A 14,404-nucleotide genomic window follows, 5' to 3' on the forward strand; every position below is an offset into this window, starting at 1 on the left:
GATCCAAACGGGAATCAGACTTAATTTAGCTTCCTTAGCTTCCTTCAGCTGATAGAGAAAAATGAAGGTCCAGCCTACAGCAGAAAACCTTCAAACAAGTTTTCCAGGTCGCCCCAGGGCTGAGAGCAGTGGCTTTGGAGATGGAGCTCTCGAGGGAGAGCAGTGCCACAAACGACAAGAGCAACAGGAAGAAAAGACGTGTCCTAAAAATAGAAGAAATTGTTGTTTCCTAGGTGATAAAACAAAATCTGGCAGCACGCATGAAATATGCATTTGGTTTCCCGAGGCAAAAAAAAGCTGAAAAATAAAGAGCACCACCACACTCAGCAAAAGATGTATTTTTCCACAGGAAAATGACCTGCTCCCACCTGTACCCACTGCCAGAACGCAAACACACACACTTCCATCACACAGCGCCAAAGCTTCTTCGCAGGCGCTCTATAAAAAGAGCTACAAAGCTTTGGCCCAAGCAGATTCATCGCTGCTATTCGTATCAAGCTGTCAGAATTAAGACCCCGCACACCCAAGCAGTTATCGATACTTAAGAGCTGCTGCGAGCTGCTTTTGCCTTCCTGACTTCTCCAGAACAACGTCAATCAGCAGCTAAAAAAAACCGCCTCCGAGAAGTCCCTGCTTAGCAAATATCCTGCAGCTCACAGCGGATATGCTCTTCACATCAACATTTTTAAATACGTGAACTCTAGGCTTAACTGGTGCCTATTCAAGCTGCTCTGTGTTTATCCTCTTAATGTCATTTCTTTTCAAAGAAAGAAGAGCATTAGACTGCAATTACCTGAGAGTTCTGAGGATCAGACACCTGACACTGGAGGTGAAAGTCAGCACTGTTTGTCTACTCCAACCACGGCTACAGGCTACAATTTTTCCCCTTCCTTAGCTGGCAAATCCGAGGCTCACATTTAATTTAGATTCCCTGGGTGCATTGTTTGGAAAGATCTCGATGGCAGATCTTGAAATGTCAAATCTTTGTCTTGTTGGCTTTCAAAGTTCAGGGCTATTTGTTCCTCTCTCTGGTTGACTTTAGGCCTTGGACATTTTTTCTTCACCCAAGAGGGAAGGCAGACAAATGGTTCGTTCGAGCAGTTATCACACCCACTGCTCACTGCTTTTGGGTTTAAACGTAGAGATACTCTGAAACGGCCTCACGTATGTCATCAAGGATCCTACACAGCTGTCCCGAGCAGCAAGACGAAATTACTTCATCCATTTGTTTGGGAACCATCGGATCATGAAGGTTGGAAAAGACCTCCCAGATCACCAAGTCCAACCCCCACCCCTCCCCACCATCCCCACCTCCCTCACGAAGGAGGAGGCGCTGCTGGTTTCCTCAAGGCCAACACTTCCCTGACGCGTTGTGCTGTCACCAAACACATCCATTTGTTCTAGGGCAGATCCCTAGGAATGAAACCGCAGCGCCAGGCATGAGGGCAGCGCCAGGAACGGGCGCTCAGAGCTGCGCTGCAACCGCTGGAAAGGAGAAGGGAAGGATCCGTGTGTCAGAAACCTCTCTCAGCTGCCCATGCAGGAGGCTGTCCTTTAAAGCTGACTCAGAAGTGAGAAAAACCGAAGTACTTAAAAGCTTAAACGTTGCGTAACAGTGAGCAGCACTGAACTCCCACAGGGGCTGCATGTGTTACATACCTGCTGAGTAATTCCCCTCACCATCACTCTACCCCTATTAAAAACGACCATTTCTTTCTCATTAAAAATAACTACCACGTCGTTAAGAACTGAATGTTGTATTTTTACAGTTATTCCAGTTTTAAGTAGAAACAGCAATCATTTGGATCTGGTTTATTAAACCAACTGCAATGGGAATTTCTTTGTTTTCAGCCCAAACGAACAAAAATGTAAGGTGAAATTCTTCAGTATCTCCATCAGATTCTACACAAAGTGCTTCCAAGGCTGTACAGGTGAGGTCTGAGACTCTCCCGGTCCTGGCACTACAACCCAATACTCACTCAAATCACTCATTTAATTAGTGACTTTCAAAAAGAGAGTGTTGAAAGCAATGGGCTCCTCTGCTGAAATAGTGGGAAGCAAGAAGAGATTTCTACTTTCATATACAGCAATCACCTTCTGTTGTATAAACATCATTGCCACGAGGAAAGAAGTTCCATTACAAAGTGGACATTACTCACTGCAAAATGAATGCTGTTGCTATTGAAGGTACTTGCAGAATCCCCAATACACATCTGGCAAGGGGAGGCCAACCCCCCGCGTCCACTGTGTGCAAACAGCACAGATCCGTGGCTTCTGGAGAGCATCCAGCATCAGTGGCCATCGGAAGGTTTGTGTCTGATGGGTTCATAAAGCTCAAAATAGTCTCTACTGATGGACATTCTCAAACAGCATCGTCAGAAACCACCCATAGCAGACCTTAGGAGAACTCTGTACATCACAGTAGCACTGCACACACCAGAAAAATCCAAGTATGTTTTTTTCTGATGAGTTTTTAAGGCTTTCCTGCCAAAGAAGCAGAATTCTGCTCTCAGATCCAAGCCAGCTACACAGAATCAAGTGACTTCATTCATTCCTCTGCAACAAAGAGGTCCCTCCAAGCACCCTTTGGTGCAATAGGTTCTGAGCCACGGATCCACCAAAAATCACAGCCGATTAACAGCAGTCAATTAACACGGGACTACTTAGGAGGGCATCTGTAGAGGTATCTGCAGTCCTGCCATCCCTCCGTTGGCAACACACAATGCCACCCAGCCCCAAAGCATCCCCACCCAGCTCACCTTGCGGACGTGACACGAGAAGAGAACATTCATGTATTTGTCTTTCCGTTTCAGCTCGGTGGCAACAGGGAGGAAGGCGCCCGTGCTCTGAGGGTGATCCGGCCTCTGCAAGAGCAAAGAGGGGCTTGTCACTCTGTGCTCACTGGGGACAGCAACTGCACGGCGTCAGGGCAGGACTGCAGCTGCACCACCTCATCGCAAGCTTCCTCCCACCCCCCTGGAGAGCAGCAGAGTTTTACGTGCTTTCAGAGGGAGCCTGAACAAAACAAAATGCTTGGAGGAAGGACGGAGTAGAAAGTATTGCAAGTTGCCTCGAGATAATGTCTTTGTTCCTTTCCATTTAGTGCTGCTTTTAGCATCCTGCTGCATCCAGGATTTCAGCCTTACACCAACCTCCCTCTCAGGTCTGGCCATTTGATGAGCCAGCTGACGGCGTTGCTCACCACCCTTTAGTGCTGTTTGGGATGCTCACTCAAACCAGGCTCGGTATGTTCTGGAAAATTAACCTGCAGTGCTCTCCCTTCCAAGAAACCAACAGCCACGTTCCCAAATTTCCACCCTTTTGGTTTCCTGAGCCCCAGACCCCTCTGACCTCCATCGGTTCCTCTGTGTGCTCACCAGTGCGATGTAATCCCCCTCCCACGCTCTCTGCAGCCCCAGATCTGCTCGGTGACCCTTCAGCACCTCCATGGCAGCAACCTTGGCCCGCAGCTGAGGTAGGTCCTTTGGAGGGATGCTCCGGATGAGTTCCCCTGCTCTCCACCTGCCATATAAAGCTCGAGTCAGGCTCACATCTGTACCAAGTGCCCTGAAGCTTACATGACACATCACCTTTAGCTCCTACCAAATTTGGCTGACACGCTTCCCCACATCCCTCTGGTGCCCAGAAGTGAACTGATGGCACTGATAGATCTGTTGGCAATACAGTTTTTGCAAGCCCATTTTTTAGCTCATTTAAAACACCATTCCTTTTTTTCAGCCAAATTTGGTCCTACAATTGAAATCTAACCAACTGTAACATGAAAGAGGACAGACCAGAACATTCGTTACTCCACCACCTTCAGCAAGAACATTGGCTCTGTAGGACCAACGCTGTGAAAAGTCTTTATCGACTAAAATTTGGTGATGATGATAATTGAGCTTATTCAGAAAGCAGGACACTACCCAATAGGTCATGGACAGCATTCAAGAGACAGCTGGGAAGAAAAACAAGGCCAACCTGCTCTAGTGCTGGTGGTATTCTGCTTCAAGCAGATGGCCCTACAGATCCCTAGAGGCCTCATCCAGCCAATATTTCCTTTGTTCATAACTTTCAGAAGATATCATTTTTCAAACTGGAATCAGAGCTCCTGACACCCCTCCTGTCTGCAATAACAAGACTTGCCAAAGAAAAAAGTCACTGGCTTTTGGTCATTAAGGAGGTTGCAATGAATGTATAAAACAACTCTTCCACACAGTGCATACAGTGGATAGCGGTATGTTGTTTAATTTACTTCAAAGTAGTATTGACTTACTATAAAAGTCTCAAGGGACTCTAAAAGATTCATTTTTCTCTCTCCTGCCATCCACCAGCTGCTCTTTTCTTTCAAAATTGATTAGAAAGTCTTAACTGGGACTAAGTAAGGAAGCGTGGTGTCCATCGTGACCAAATCTCTGAAACAGGACAATTATTTGCCTGGTCAGGGTATCAGAGCCCACTACGTGGGGAGGGGTTGATGTTGGACTTGGTGATCTCAGTGGTCTTTTCCAACCACAGCTGTTCTGTGACTCCAACATCTTCATTTTTGCTGCCCAGTTAATGTCCTCCAGTCATCTCCCCAAATTTTCCGGAGCAAGCAGGAACCGTTCAGTCCTCGCTTAGACCGAACAGAGTCATGTTCTCATTTGTACCTGTGGTAAATCGCCTGGAGCGCCTCTTCAAATCGGTGCAGCACTTTGGGTGGCGTGGGCCACTGCACATGCTTGCCATAATCCTTCATGGATCGGACGTTGCGGAAGCGCTGGGCGACCTCGTGGATGTAGGACTTCACCTTGTAGCGGCGGTAGTGCCTGAGGATCGTGAGGGCAGCCCTCGTCCTCTTGTAGCGGAGCCGAGCCAAGGTGCCCCTCCAGACCTGAGAGCCACAGAGAGGACAGAGGACGGCGTCAGAAGGAAGGAAGGAAACGCCTCTTTATTCCTCTCCATCCCTACGCACAGCAGTCATCAGCTTTAAAGAGCGAGATTTTGGCGTGCCAATAGGATTCGGCTGGGAAAACGTGGGTGGGCTGAGCTGCTCCTGGCACTGTGCGACTTGGTGTGATGGACAGTGACACGTCATGACATTTGGTGGCAGACAGCAACACATCACGATATATGATGGCATGCGATATCCACTCACAATGACAGTGACACGTCACGACATGACAACACACAACAAAGACACGTCATGACATGACGACGCACGTCAATGACACGCCACATGACAACACACATCCACGACTCACAATGGGCAATGACACGTCACGACATGACGACACACGTTAATGACAGGTCACAACATGACGACACACATCAAAGACACGCCACGACATGACGGCACACATCCACAACTCACAACAGGCAATGACACGTCACGACATGACGACACACGTCAATGACATGCAGTGACAGGCTATGACATGTCATGACATGTGACGACACATTAACGATGCCAGATGACAACAGGTGAAGTTGACTCAGGACGATGCACAGCACCACAGCAGGACACTGGGCAGTGACTCGTGACAACGGATGACAGCCCTTCGCGACACACGCTGACATGCAATGTTGACTTATGACAACACGGCTCCCTGAGTTGGTGCACAGCTGTCCTTTCCCTCCACCACCACCCACCAGGATGAAGACTGCATTTCTGCTTCCTCGTAGGATTAAACTGAAGGATAAGGAGCCTCTTGCACAGAACGAGTGCAGCACCACCCACTGCAGGCCCCGCTGGGAGCTGATGTCTCTCGAGAAACATCCCGGAGCTCCACTGATGCTATCAAGCCTTCTGGTTACAGAAGAATTAATTGATTACCACGGTGATCTCCAACAGAGCATACTCCTGATGAAGCTGATGTCAAAGGTTCTCCTGACAGCCCTACCGATAACCCTGCTGTGTGGCTGAGAACAGCCATACGTAGAAGAGGCAGAGCAGATGTGAAAGAGCTCTTCTTTATACTCTGAACATTCAAAGAGGAAGCAGAAACTTTGGGTTCCTTCTCAAGAAAAGCAAAGAACTCCTCCTTCCACCTTCTTTCAGAATCCCTCTTCGTACTCCTCCAGCCTTCTGCCCCTCCAAAACAGACCCAGGAGCCACATCACGTTGCCCAAACACCCCACGGTAACACCAAGCCGATCCACCCTTCGCTTTCAGCATGCTAAACTGCACGTGTGCAACTTTACCCCAAGATAGAAAGCAGTCCTTGATGCAGCACGAGATCACCCCACACACCATCCATTCAGCAGAACATGGTGAAGGCCAAACTGGGAAAAAGCAAGAGCAAGAAGTGCAGAAATCACTGTAACAACAGCAATACAGCAGCAGAGTGTTGTACAGCCAAACAAAACTGGCAGTGAGACAAAGGGAGATGAGCAAGGAACAGCGGATTGGTACTGAAAATCTAAACATCATACGCATAGAGCCACAGGAAAATAATATCTAACACCTTCCTTAATTGCATTTCAAAGCATTGGGCAGACGGGGGGAAGGCAGCATCGTCTGCACAGAACAAACTGGCACCAAACATACCTGCAGAAAGCATGTCAGCAGCAAACCAGATGACAAGATAAAAAAACCTACCACCAACTTCCTACTTGTTAATTTCAAAAGAACAGAAATGGGGAACGAGGGGTGCAGCGGCTGAGAGCCTTCTGACCTCCTAAACCATCACAAGAGAACAAGCACACATTTTGAGCTGTTTTGGACACAGAACGAGGCCTCAATTCGCTCCCCTGTGCTGCAGCAGACACGTTCTTGAGGAAAGCCTCTCTGGCAGGGTTTTTTTCCAGACGGGTGGAACAGAGGCACAGTAACAGATTGCCCCGATGCTGTATCAGCTGCAGCGCTGCAGAAATTGGCTTCGCAGCCAGAAGTGTCACAACGCTACCAACAGGAGCCTTCCAAACCCAATTATCCAGCCCAGGGCGTCCCTTGGCTGCACACAAACAGTCGGCTCTTAATGAAAAACACGTCCTCCAATCAAGCTGTCAGCACTGGGTAACCTCGCTCCTGGTGAGGGCCTTCCTAACAGCCGCACTGGCAGCTCGTTCCAAAAGTAATGAGAAACCAAACTCACAGGCACTGTATTTGTTTTCTAAGTTTACAGTACGTAATCATTTTTGCAGACACAAGTCTGTAACTGTCCCAGGCTGACACTGGTTGCTTTATCTTCTGACTCCATCCAGCTTCAGCCAAACCTGACAAAGGAAGAGAAAACCCCAAGAGGCAAGGTCTTACAGGAGGAATCAGTGGCAGGGGCTCAAATCAGAGTGACACTGCTGGAAGGAGTTCAAGACCATCTGCTTTGTCCCATCTCCAAATCCCAAACCAAGCTCCCAGCCAAGCACGGCCCCGCGATGCTGGGTCCCAAGCCAACAGGTAGGAGGATCTGGCAGTGTTTCAGGGGGGTGAGGATGGTGGAGGTGCACGAAGGATTTGAGGAGGGTGGGAGAGCACTGGCCGTGGTCACGAGAATAAAGCTGCGGCTGTCATCGTTGTGGAATGTCAGCAGCATGGGGCAAACCCATGGGAAGCTCATGAAAACCCTGTTGGAAGATGAGTTTTATAGTGAAAAACTGAAAAGCAGACTCAAAAGCAATCAATTTTGTTGCCAATTACTGCGGCATCCAATGACCAAGGCCAGGCTGGCCGCGGCCCTGGGCTGCTCTAGTGGGGCACAGCCAGCCCACGGCAGGTGGGTTGGAGCTCAATGAGGTCCCTTTCAACCCAGCTATCCTAGGATTCTGTGACCAAGTGAGAGCAAGAGACTTCATGCAGGACACTGTGAGAGAGAGGTCCTCCACACAAAGGGCTGCCCAAGGAGACAGGGCAGAGGTTGGGCATAGGAATGGGTAACAATCAGCACCAAAACGGAAAGAAACGGTGCATCTGAGCTCCACCTCCCAACCTTTACCCATCCACTGCCCCCTTGTGATCTCCCAGCTTCCCTTCGATCACCTCTGCCTTCTCCACACTTTGCTCAGGTGATGACAGACTAACAGGGCAATTCAGAAATTAAGGCTGAGGACGGATGGAGAGAAAGCTTTGGAAACCAGGACAAAAAGAGGTTATCTGGTGGCAACCCTGCCTGTGGCACTGGGGTTGGAACTGGATGACCTTTAAGGTTCCTTTCAACCACCCCGTGATCCTATGAAAAAGAAATGGAAGTCTCACCCACACCAAAAGTCAGACCTTATCTTAAGGGAAGCACTGAAATCTTCTCCTGAAGGATGTTTAATTCACATGGCTTTGAGGAAAAATTAATAAACTCAAATTCAAATGATTATATACGATTTAAAGCAGATTATAAACTCGCTGAGCTCCTAGCAACGATTCCTAAGATTAAATAAAGCTACTAGAACTGAAGAACTTCAACTTAGCTCATCTGAATTAAACACCAGTGTTACACTTTGGAGCAGCACTGCAACTAACCGAGCCTTGGCCAACCATTTCATGCTTGCTGTAGCACAGCACACCTCCTCCCACTGCTTTGTGATCAATATTTCATGCTGCCCTCCAGGCATCCAAACTGAAAAAGATAAAACAAAACCCAGCTAGGAACTCACAGAGCCATGAACCCTTCTGCACCGCTTTAAAGGGCCTCAAACAGGAAAGGTTATGAAATATTTAAGTCAACCTGCGCAGTTTGAGGCACTGCAAATCAGAAGCGAGCTTTAATTACGCCGCTCCTGATTGCCCTTGGAAGGGTCAGCTCCTCGCAGAGCGGTGCAGTGCGAGGCGATGGAGGCCGGATGGAACAGCCAACATCCACAGCCAGCTTTGGGACCTGCATTTCACAACGCAACCAAACTCAGATCCACCAGAGGAATTTCATGTTTGTAAATCAGAGCCTCCTGGTTCCCGCGGATCGCACTGCAGCACACACAGACAGCGAGTGGGAAGGGCTGCTTCATTTACTAAATGCTGCTTTCTCTTTTCACATGAGTCAGCTGAACAGTGCTCGTTCCATTACTTTGCTTAATAGAAACAACATCCCAATAGGTGGAGCGGAGAGAGGGGTCACCTCAGATTAATTAGATTGCACTGAGAAGGCTGTGCCCAGCAATAAATACAAAGAGCACAGGGACAGGCGAGGGGCGCATGTGAGAAGTGCGCAGGGACGAAACGGTGGACAGGGAGAAGTGACGGCTGGATTTTTCCTGCCACTCATTGCTGCCCTGCCTGAAAGCTTCCCAAAATTCTGGCAAATTCTGCTTACCTTTGTTCAAAGGTCAGGAATGCTGTGAAAGCATGCGAGGGAGGACAGCGTTCATTGTGGTGAAAGAGAAAAACAATTCCAGAAACACACTGATAAACGCAGCTCCATCACCAGACGTTTGGTTTTGCCCCACAGCCCCATAAGCCCCACAGGCCATGGGAAAAGCTCATCACCATCAGCAATTCACACTGCAGCATCCTATGAGGGAAGGAGATACGCACAGAAATCGTGCACCTTTGCCTTACTTTGGGTGACCCTGATCCTCTCTTGTCCTCCTTTACCCAACAATGAATGGATATTGATGTCTACTTCGGTTAAAGAAGTGTTTTCACAGCACGTCCTGGGTGAGGAAAGATGATAAGCAAGCATTCAGGTGTCCCACTGCACCTGCAGGGTGGGAGCCCTGCCCTGTGGCACATCCCTGACCTCTTTCTGCCAGCACAGATGCTCACCTGAAGTACGCTGTGCTGTAAAGAAGGGGGAACTCTGAATTACAAATCAGTCGCAGTTCCCTCCTGCTGCCCCCCATCAGGCGGAGCTACGTCGTGGTGATGGTAAGGGACGTTCATGGCTGATCCTCAGTGGCTCCCAACAGGACCTCAGTGGGCTCTCAGCAGGACCCCAGCACATCCCCAACGGGTTCTCAGTGGTTCCTAACAGGACCCCAATGGGTCCCAACAGGAACCACTGTTCTCCTCCTGCTGCCAGAGTCTTGCACACACAGCGCCCGTGCCCAGGGGGTGCTGGCTGATGAGAGCAATCCTCTGCTCCTCTGCACCGAGCAGTGAAGATTTAGGGAAGCGATTTCCATACGCAGCTGCACTGCTCTGATAAAACTGCTCTGGAATTGTGCACTAAATTATATTGACAAGATGCATCGCTTTGCATGATGCACGTGCTGAGCTGCTTTCTTGAACAAAGCGCTCCTCTACAAAGCTAATGAATATACGGGAACGTTTCCAAGAAAAACAACCACAGAAGCAAATTCTTACCATTATCAAACAAAGGAAGCGGCATGATGTTAAGGGTTAAGGGTTACTCACATGATGAAGCTGCTAAGATAATCACAGAATCTCTTTCTGAAAGCCTTGGGAGCAACACATCGTGTAATACATACAATTAGAAATGAAGACGTACATTTGAAATAAGCAAGAAATGGAATTGCTATCAGCAGATTTTCCTCTCATTTAAAATTACTGAAAGACAAATGCTACTGGACCCCAACCTGAGGCAGGCTGCACCTCTCCCTGCCCCCGGCCCAGTGCCATGCTTACAGGCAAAGTTACAGTTGGTTAAAGGAGCAAGAATTACATTTTTGTGTGCATTTTTAACAGCTGAAAGCAAGTTGAAAACAAAAATGAGACACAGGCAACATTGCCAGTGTTTTCAGAGCCTCTTCAGATCCTCAGTCTGAGATTTCATTTGTCACTGTGCTGACTGCTTCCTGCCGGTCTGTGACTGCCCCATCTACCGGCAGCAGAGCACAGCTGGAAACGAGGACTGGATTCGGAGCACAGAAACACCAAAAACGGCAGGAAGAAATCGCCTTCCATCTTACACAATTCCACACCTACCAACTTCAACCCACCACCCAACCAATGCAAATGCAGATGCAACCCTGGACTTCCAATTGTCTCCTTCCATGTTGGTCATACTGACTTCCAGAAGGGAAATCAGGTCAAGCACGTTGTTAATACAACAACCCTATTGGGCACAGAACAGTTTTTGAACCAGCTCTTGTATTTTGTCCCCTCTGCTGCACGGCCATTGCAGGGAGTTGGGCTAGATGACCTTTTGGGGCCCCTTCCCACTCCAACAACTCTATGACACCATATTGCTTGGAGGTTGCAAGCCAGCTTCTGTTGTACAGTCACCCCTAAGCCCAAACGATTCAGGAATTTGCCAAGTCCCATTGCTTAGAAGAGGATTTTCATAAGAAAAGCCTGAAAACGCCTTTGCACTGAAGTTGCAGAATGTAAAATTATTTACCCGGAGGGTAAAATCAGGAAGAGCTTGAGATCAAATCCCGTATTCAGAAGGGGGAGAACATGCAGGGGTCCCCTGCACAGCACCTTGGGGTCACAGCCTTGTGATGCTAAGGGCCTTCTATCAGCAGCTCTGCAGATGACCTCCACTCTGTCACCCTTCCACCCAAACTGCTGCCAGCATTGCCAGAGCCCCACAGCAGCATTTTCCTTCTTGCTGTGATGTAATTCTTGCGTTCTCGTGATGTCTGCTCCTGCCAACCCCAATACTGCTGTTGCTGTGAGCTCCCATGGGAAGAAATTGCCACCAACACACAAATCACTCCTTCCTTTCCCCTCATTTTCTATCCCTTGCCTGCCTTTGTTTCATTTACCTTGGAGGACTCAGCAATAGGTACACGCAAAGCTCCATGAACCAACATGAAAGCATTCTTCCAACCCAAACCTGTGATTCTATGACTCACCTCAAACGTTTTGTGCTCAGTCATCAGCAACACGATGAAGAAGCAAGAAAAAACAACAGGGAGCTTGAGAAAAGGTGCTTTAAGGATCGTGAACTGAGCTTTTTGATGCAGCAAAGCGAAGCTTTACCTTCTGCAGGAAGAGCACAATCCTGACGAGCATCTTGGCATGGAGCTCCTCCAAGGTGAACAGCGTTCGTGGTGTGCGGATGAAGATTTTGGTCTTCCCATAGGCAACATCGTGCTGAAACCCATGGCACTCAATGAGCTTCTTCACAGCATCTTTGTCTGAAGGGAGGTCATGGTTTGGCCAGGTGAATTCTGAGATCATCTTGTACCTGGAATCACAATTTCCAATGCACACTTGTCCTCTGTGCTCTCCAGAAGACCAACCTTCAATATCTTTTAGGCATAATGACCAGCTAAATTGAAATACAGCTGATTACATGCAGCAGATCCTGAGACAGTTTGTGTAGGAGATGTGATCCCCAAAACTGAACAGCAAGGGAATGCAAGAGGTGTGATTTTAAGGCACTGAAAAGAACAAGTACTGTGAGGAGCTCAGTTCATCGACACAGAACTGATGAATGCGATGAGCTCCATCAACAGAGCTCTGCAAAGAGCAACACTGGATCGTCCACGTATCATTTCTGGACACACAAACACAGCTGATGCTTTAGCTGCTGTATTACCCACATTCATGATCCAAATAAAACACTCTTGCAACAGACTTAACCACCTCTCTATTTAAAAGCCCATGATACAAGCACTCATGGGGCATAAATATTTTAAGCTGGTTTCTCTTTTCTGTTCTCATCAGGAAAATGTTCCTGCAGTAATTAATTCGATAGGAAAACCTTCCACCTGAGGACACTTAAATAAGGGAAACCAAAGGATCAGGACAGCACTACAAATGCATGCTTTATTAAACAGGGCCCAGAAAAAAATAGGGAGAGACGTTGGAGAGCTGAAGTGTGAGCAGGATGTTGCAGCACTGCCAAATCCTGACCTCACCACTAATTACAGCAAGGCAGGAGCCATCCTAAATCTGCTCAGTGACACCACAACCCTTCCCCTCTCCTTTTGCCTGTGCGTGGTGGCAGCTCGGAAGAGAATCACTGAGGTTGGGAAACCCACTAAGCTCATCCAGTCCAGCCATGAAGCCACCACGACTCACAGAGTCTCAGAATCACTAAGGTTAGAAAGATCTCTAAGATCCCCAGTCCAACCCGTCCCTGCCATGCCACCAACACTAAGGGTCACATCTGCACAGCTCTGGAACACCTTTGGGATGGAGACTTCACCACCTCCCTGAGCAGCCTGTGTCACTGCATCACCACTCTTCCAGAGAATAAATTGTTCTCAGCGTCCAATCTGAAGCTCCCCTGGCACAACTGCAGACCACCAGCTCTCGCAAGGCCCCAGGTCTGTAGCGTTGCCTGGGGTTGTTGTGGCTGAAGCTCAGGACCTGGCACTTGGTCTCGTTGAAGCTCATCCCACTGGCCTCAGTGCAGATCCCTTGTAGGGCTTTCCTACCCTCAGGCAGACTGACACCTCCTCCCAGCTCCTCTGCATCTGCAAACTTATTGAGGGAGCACTCAGTGCAGAGCAGATGGGATCTCGGTGTTGTTTCCATGCTGTGTAACACTGCCCGAAAATAGGCCTGGGATGCCGCTGTGGGGAAGGGCTGGGTTACAGCCACAGATGCCTCGCGGGCGCCGCTCCTCCGCTCCCCCAGGCAGCCCTTCCCAAACGCCCCCAGCGCTGCTTTATTTGGAATATCGCCGCCCTCGGGTACTGCAGGCTGAGCAGCACCAACTCTGTCCTGGAGGAGAGTTCCTTTATTTGCACAGTTGTGATCCCTTGCGATCCCCCTTCAGTAAACGCTGCTGAGCGTGCAGCTCCCACCACAGGTCACATCCGTACCTCTTCAAGAGGGGCAGGTTGAGAAGATTCAGTGCCGGCTGCACTGGGAGCACTGCTGTGGTATGCAAACGCAGCGTGTGCTCTTATCCTTTAGATGCTGATCGACCGCAGGCTCCGGCACAACAAACACTGCAGCACCTCAAAGCTCCACCACTTGCCACATGCTAATTTGGTTGGCTGGCTGCAAACAGCACTTCTGGCTTTAAGCTTACAGGAGCTCATCAAATATTCATGACAAACAAAGCAGCTGTTTATATTAATAGTAATTACACAAGTCTTAAGGAACAAATTCCACGTGCGAAGGCAGATGTGAGCACTAACCTCTGCGTAATGTTCAGGAGAACAGATACACAGGGCTGCAGGCTGTGTGATAAGCCTCACCTCCTGTTCTGCCTCAGGTATCATGGAACACCCAGGCAAATCTCCTCTGTCATCTCTCGTGGCATTTGGGTCTGACGTGGCACATCCCACCTGCTCAGTTCGGGCTTTTTTTCCTGTCCTCAGGGACTTTCCCTCATACAATTCAATAACAGAGGTTAAAACCAATTCAGTAACTGAAGAGGATGAATCCTCAGTATCTGCGCTAATTTACTGAAGCTGCAAGACAAATTACAATCTAAAACGTTCAATTTGCCACAGATCTGGTAGGAGTAACGAGGGCAAAGGATATCAGAAAGATGCTTTAATGAGGCCATGCTATTATCCCTTTCCCACACTTCCACTTTGTAAGCCCAGAGGTTTCCTCGTGTACTTGTGGTGTCACTGCACACCACTGACAGACACGGGGAAATGGTTTCAAACCGGAACAGGGGAG

General features: G+C 48.7%; 1 protein-coding gene across 2 annotated transcripts in view; it reads right to left on the reverse strand.

Annotated features, from left to right (window-relative positions):
- MYO1D (myosin ID) overlaps window positions 1-14,404 on the reverse strand; it is a 69,751-nt gene that overhangs the window by 24,243 nt on the left and 31,104 nt on the right. For both annotated transcript variants that reach the window (XM_042832243.1, XM_042832244.1), the window contains exons 16-19: window positions 11,795-12,002; window positions 4,650-4,873; window positions 3,378-3,522; window positions 2,760-2,864 (exon numbers count right to left, since the gene is read on the reverse strand). In XM_042832243.1, coding sequence (XP_042688177.1) covers window positions 2,760-2,864; window positions 3,378-3,522; window positions 4,650-4,873; window positions 11,795-12,002 — 682 coding nt within the window. The remainder of the gene's footprint in view (window positions 1-2,759; window positions 2,865-3,377; window positions 3,523-4,649; window positions 4,874-11,794; window positions 12,003-14,404) is intronic.

This window comes from Centrocercus urophasianus, unplaced genomic scaffold (assembly GCF_019232065.1).
Source record: "Centrocercus urophasianus isolate 14NV4802_14NV808 unplaced genomic scaffold, USGS_Curo_1.0 seq_378, whole genome shotgun sequence".
Classification (NCBI taxonomy): domain Eukaryota; kingdom Metazoa; phylum Chordata; class Aves; order Galliformes; family Phasianidae; genus Centrocercus; species Centrocercus urophasianus.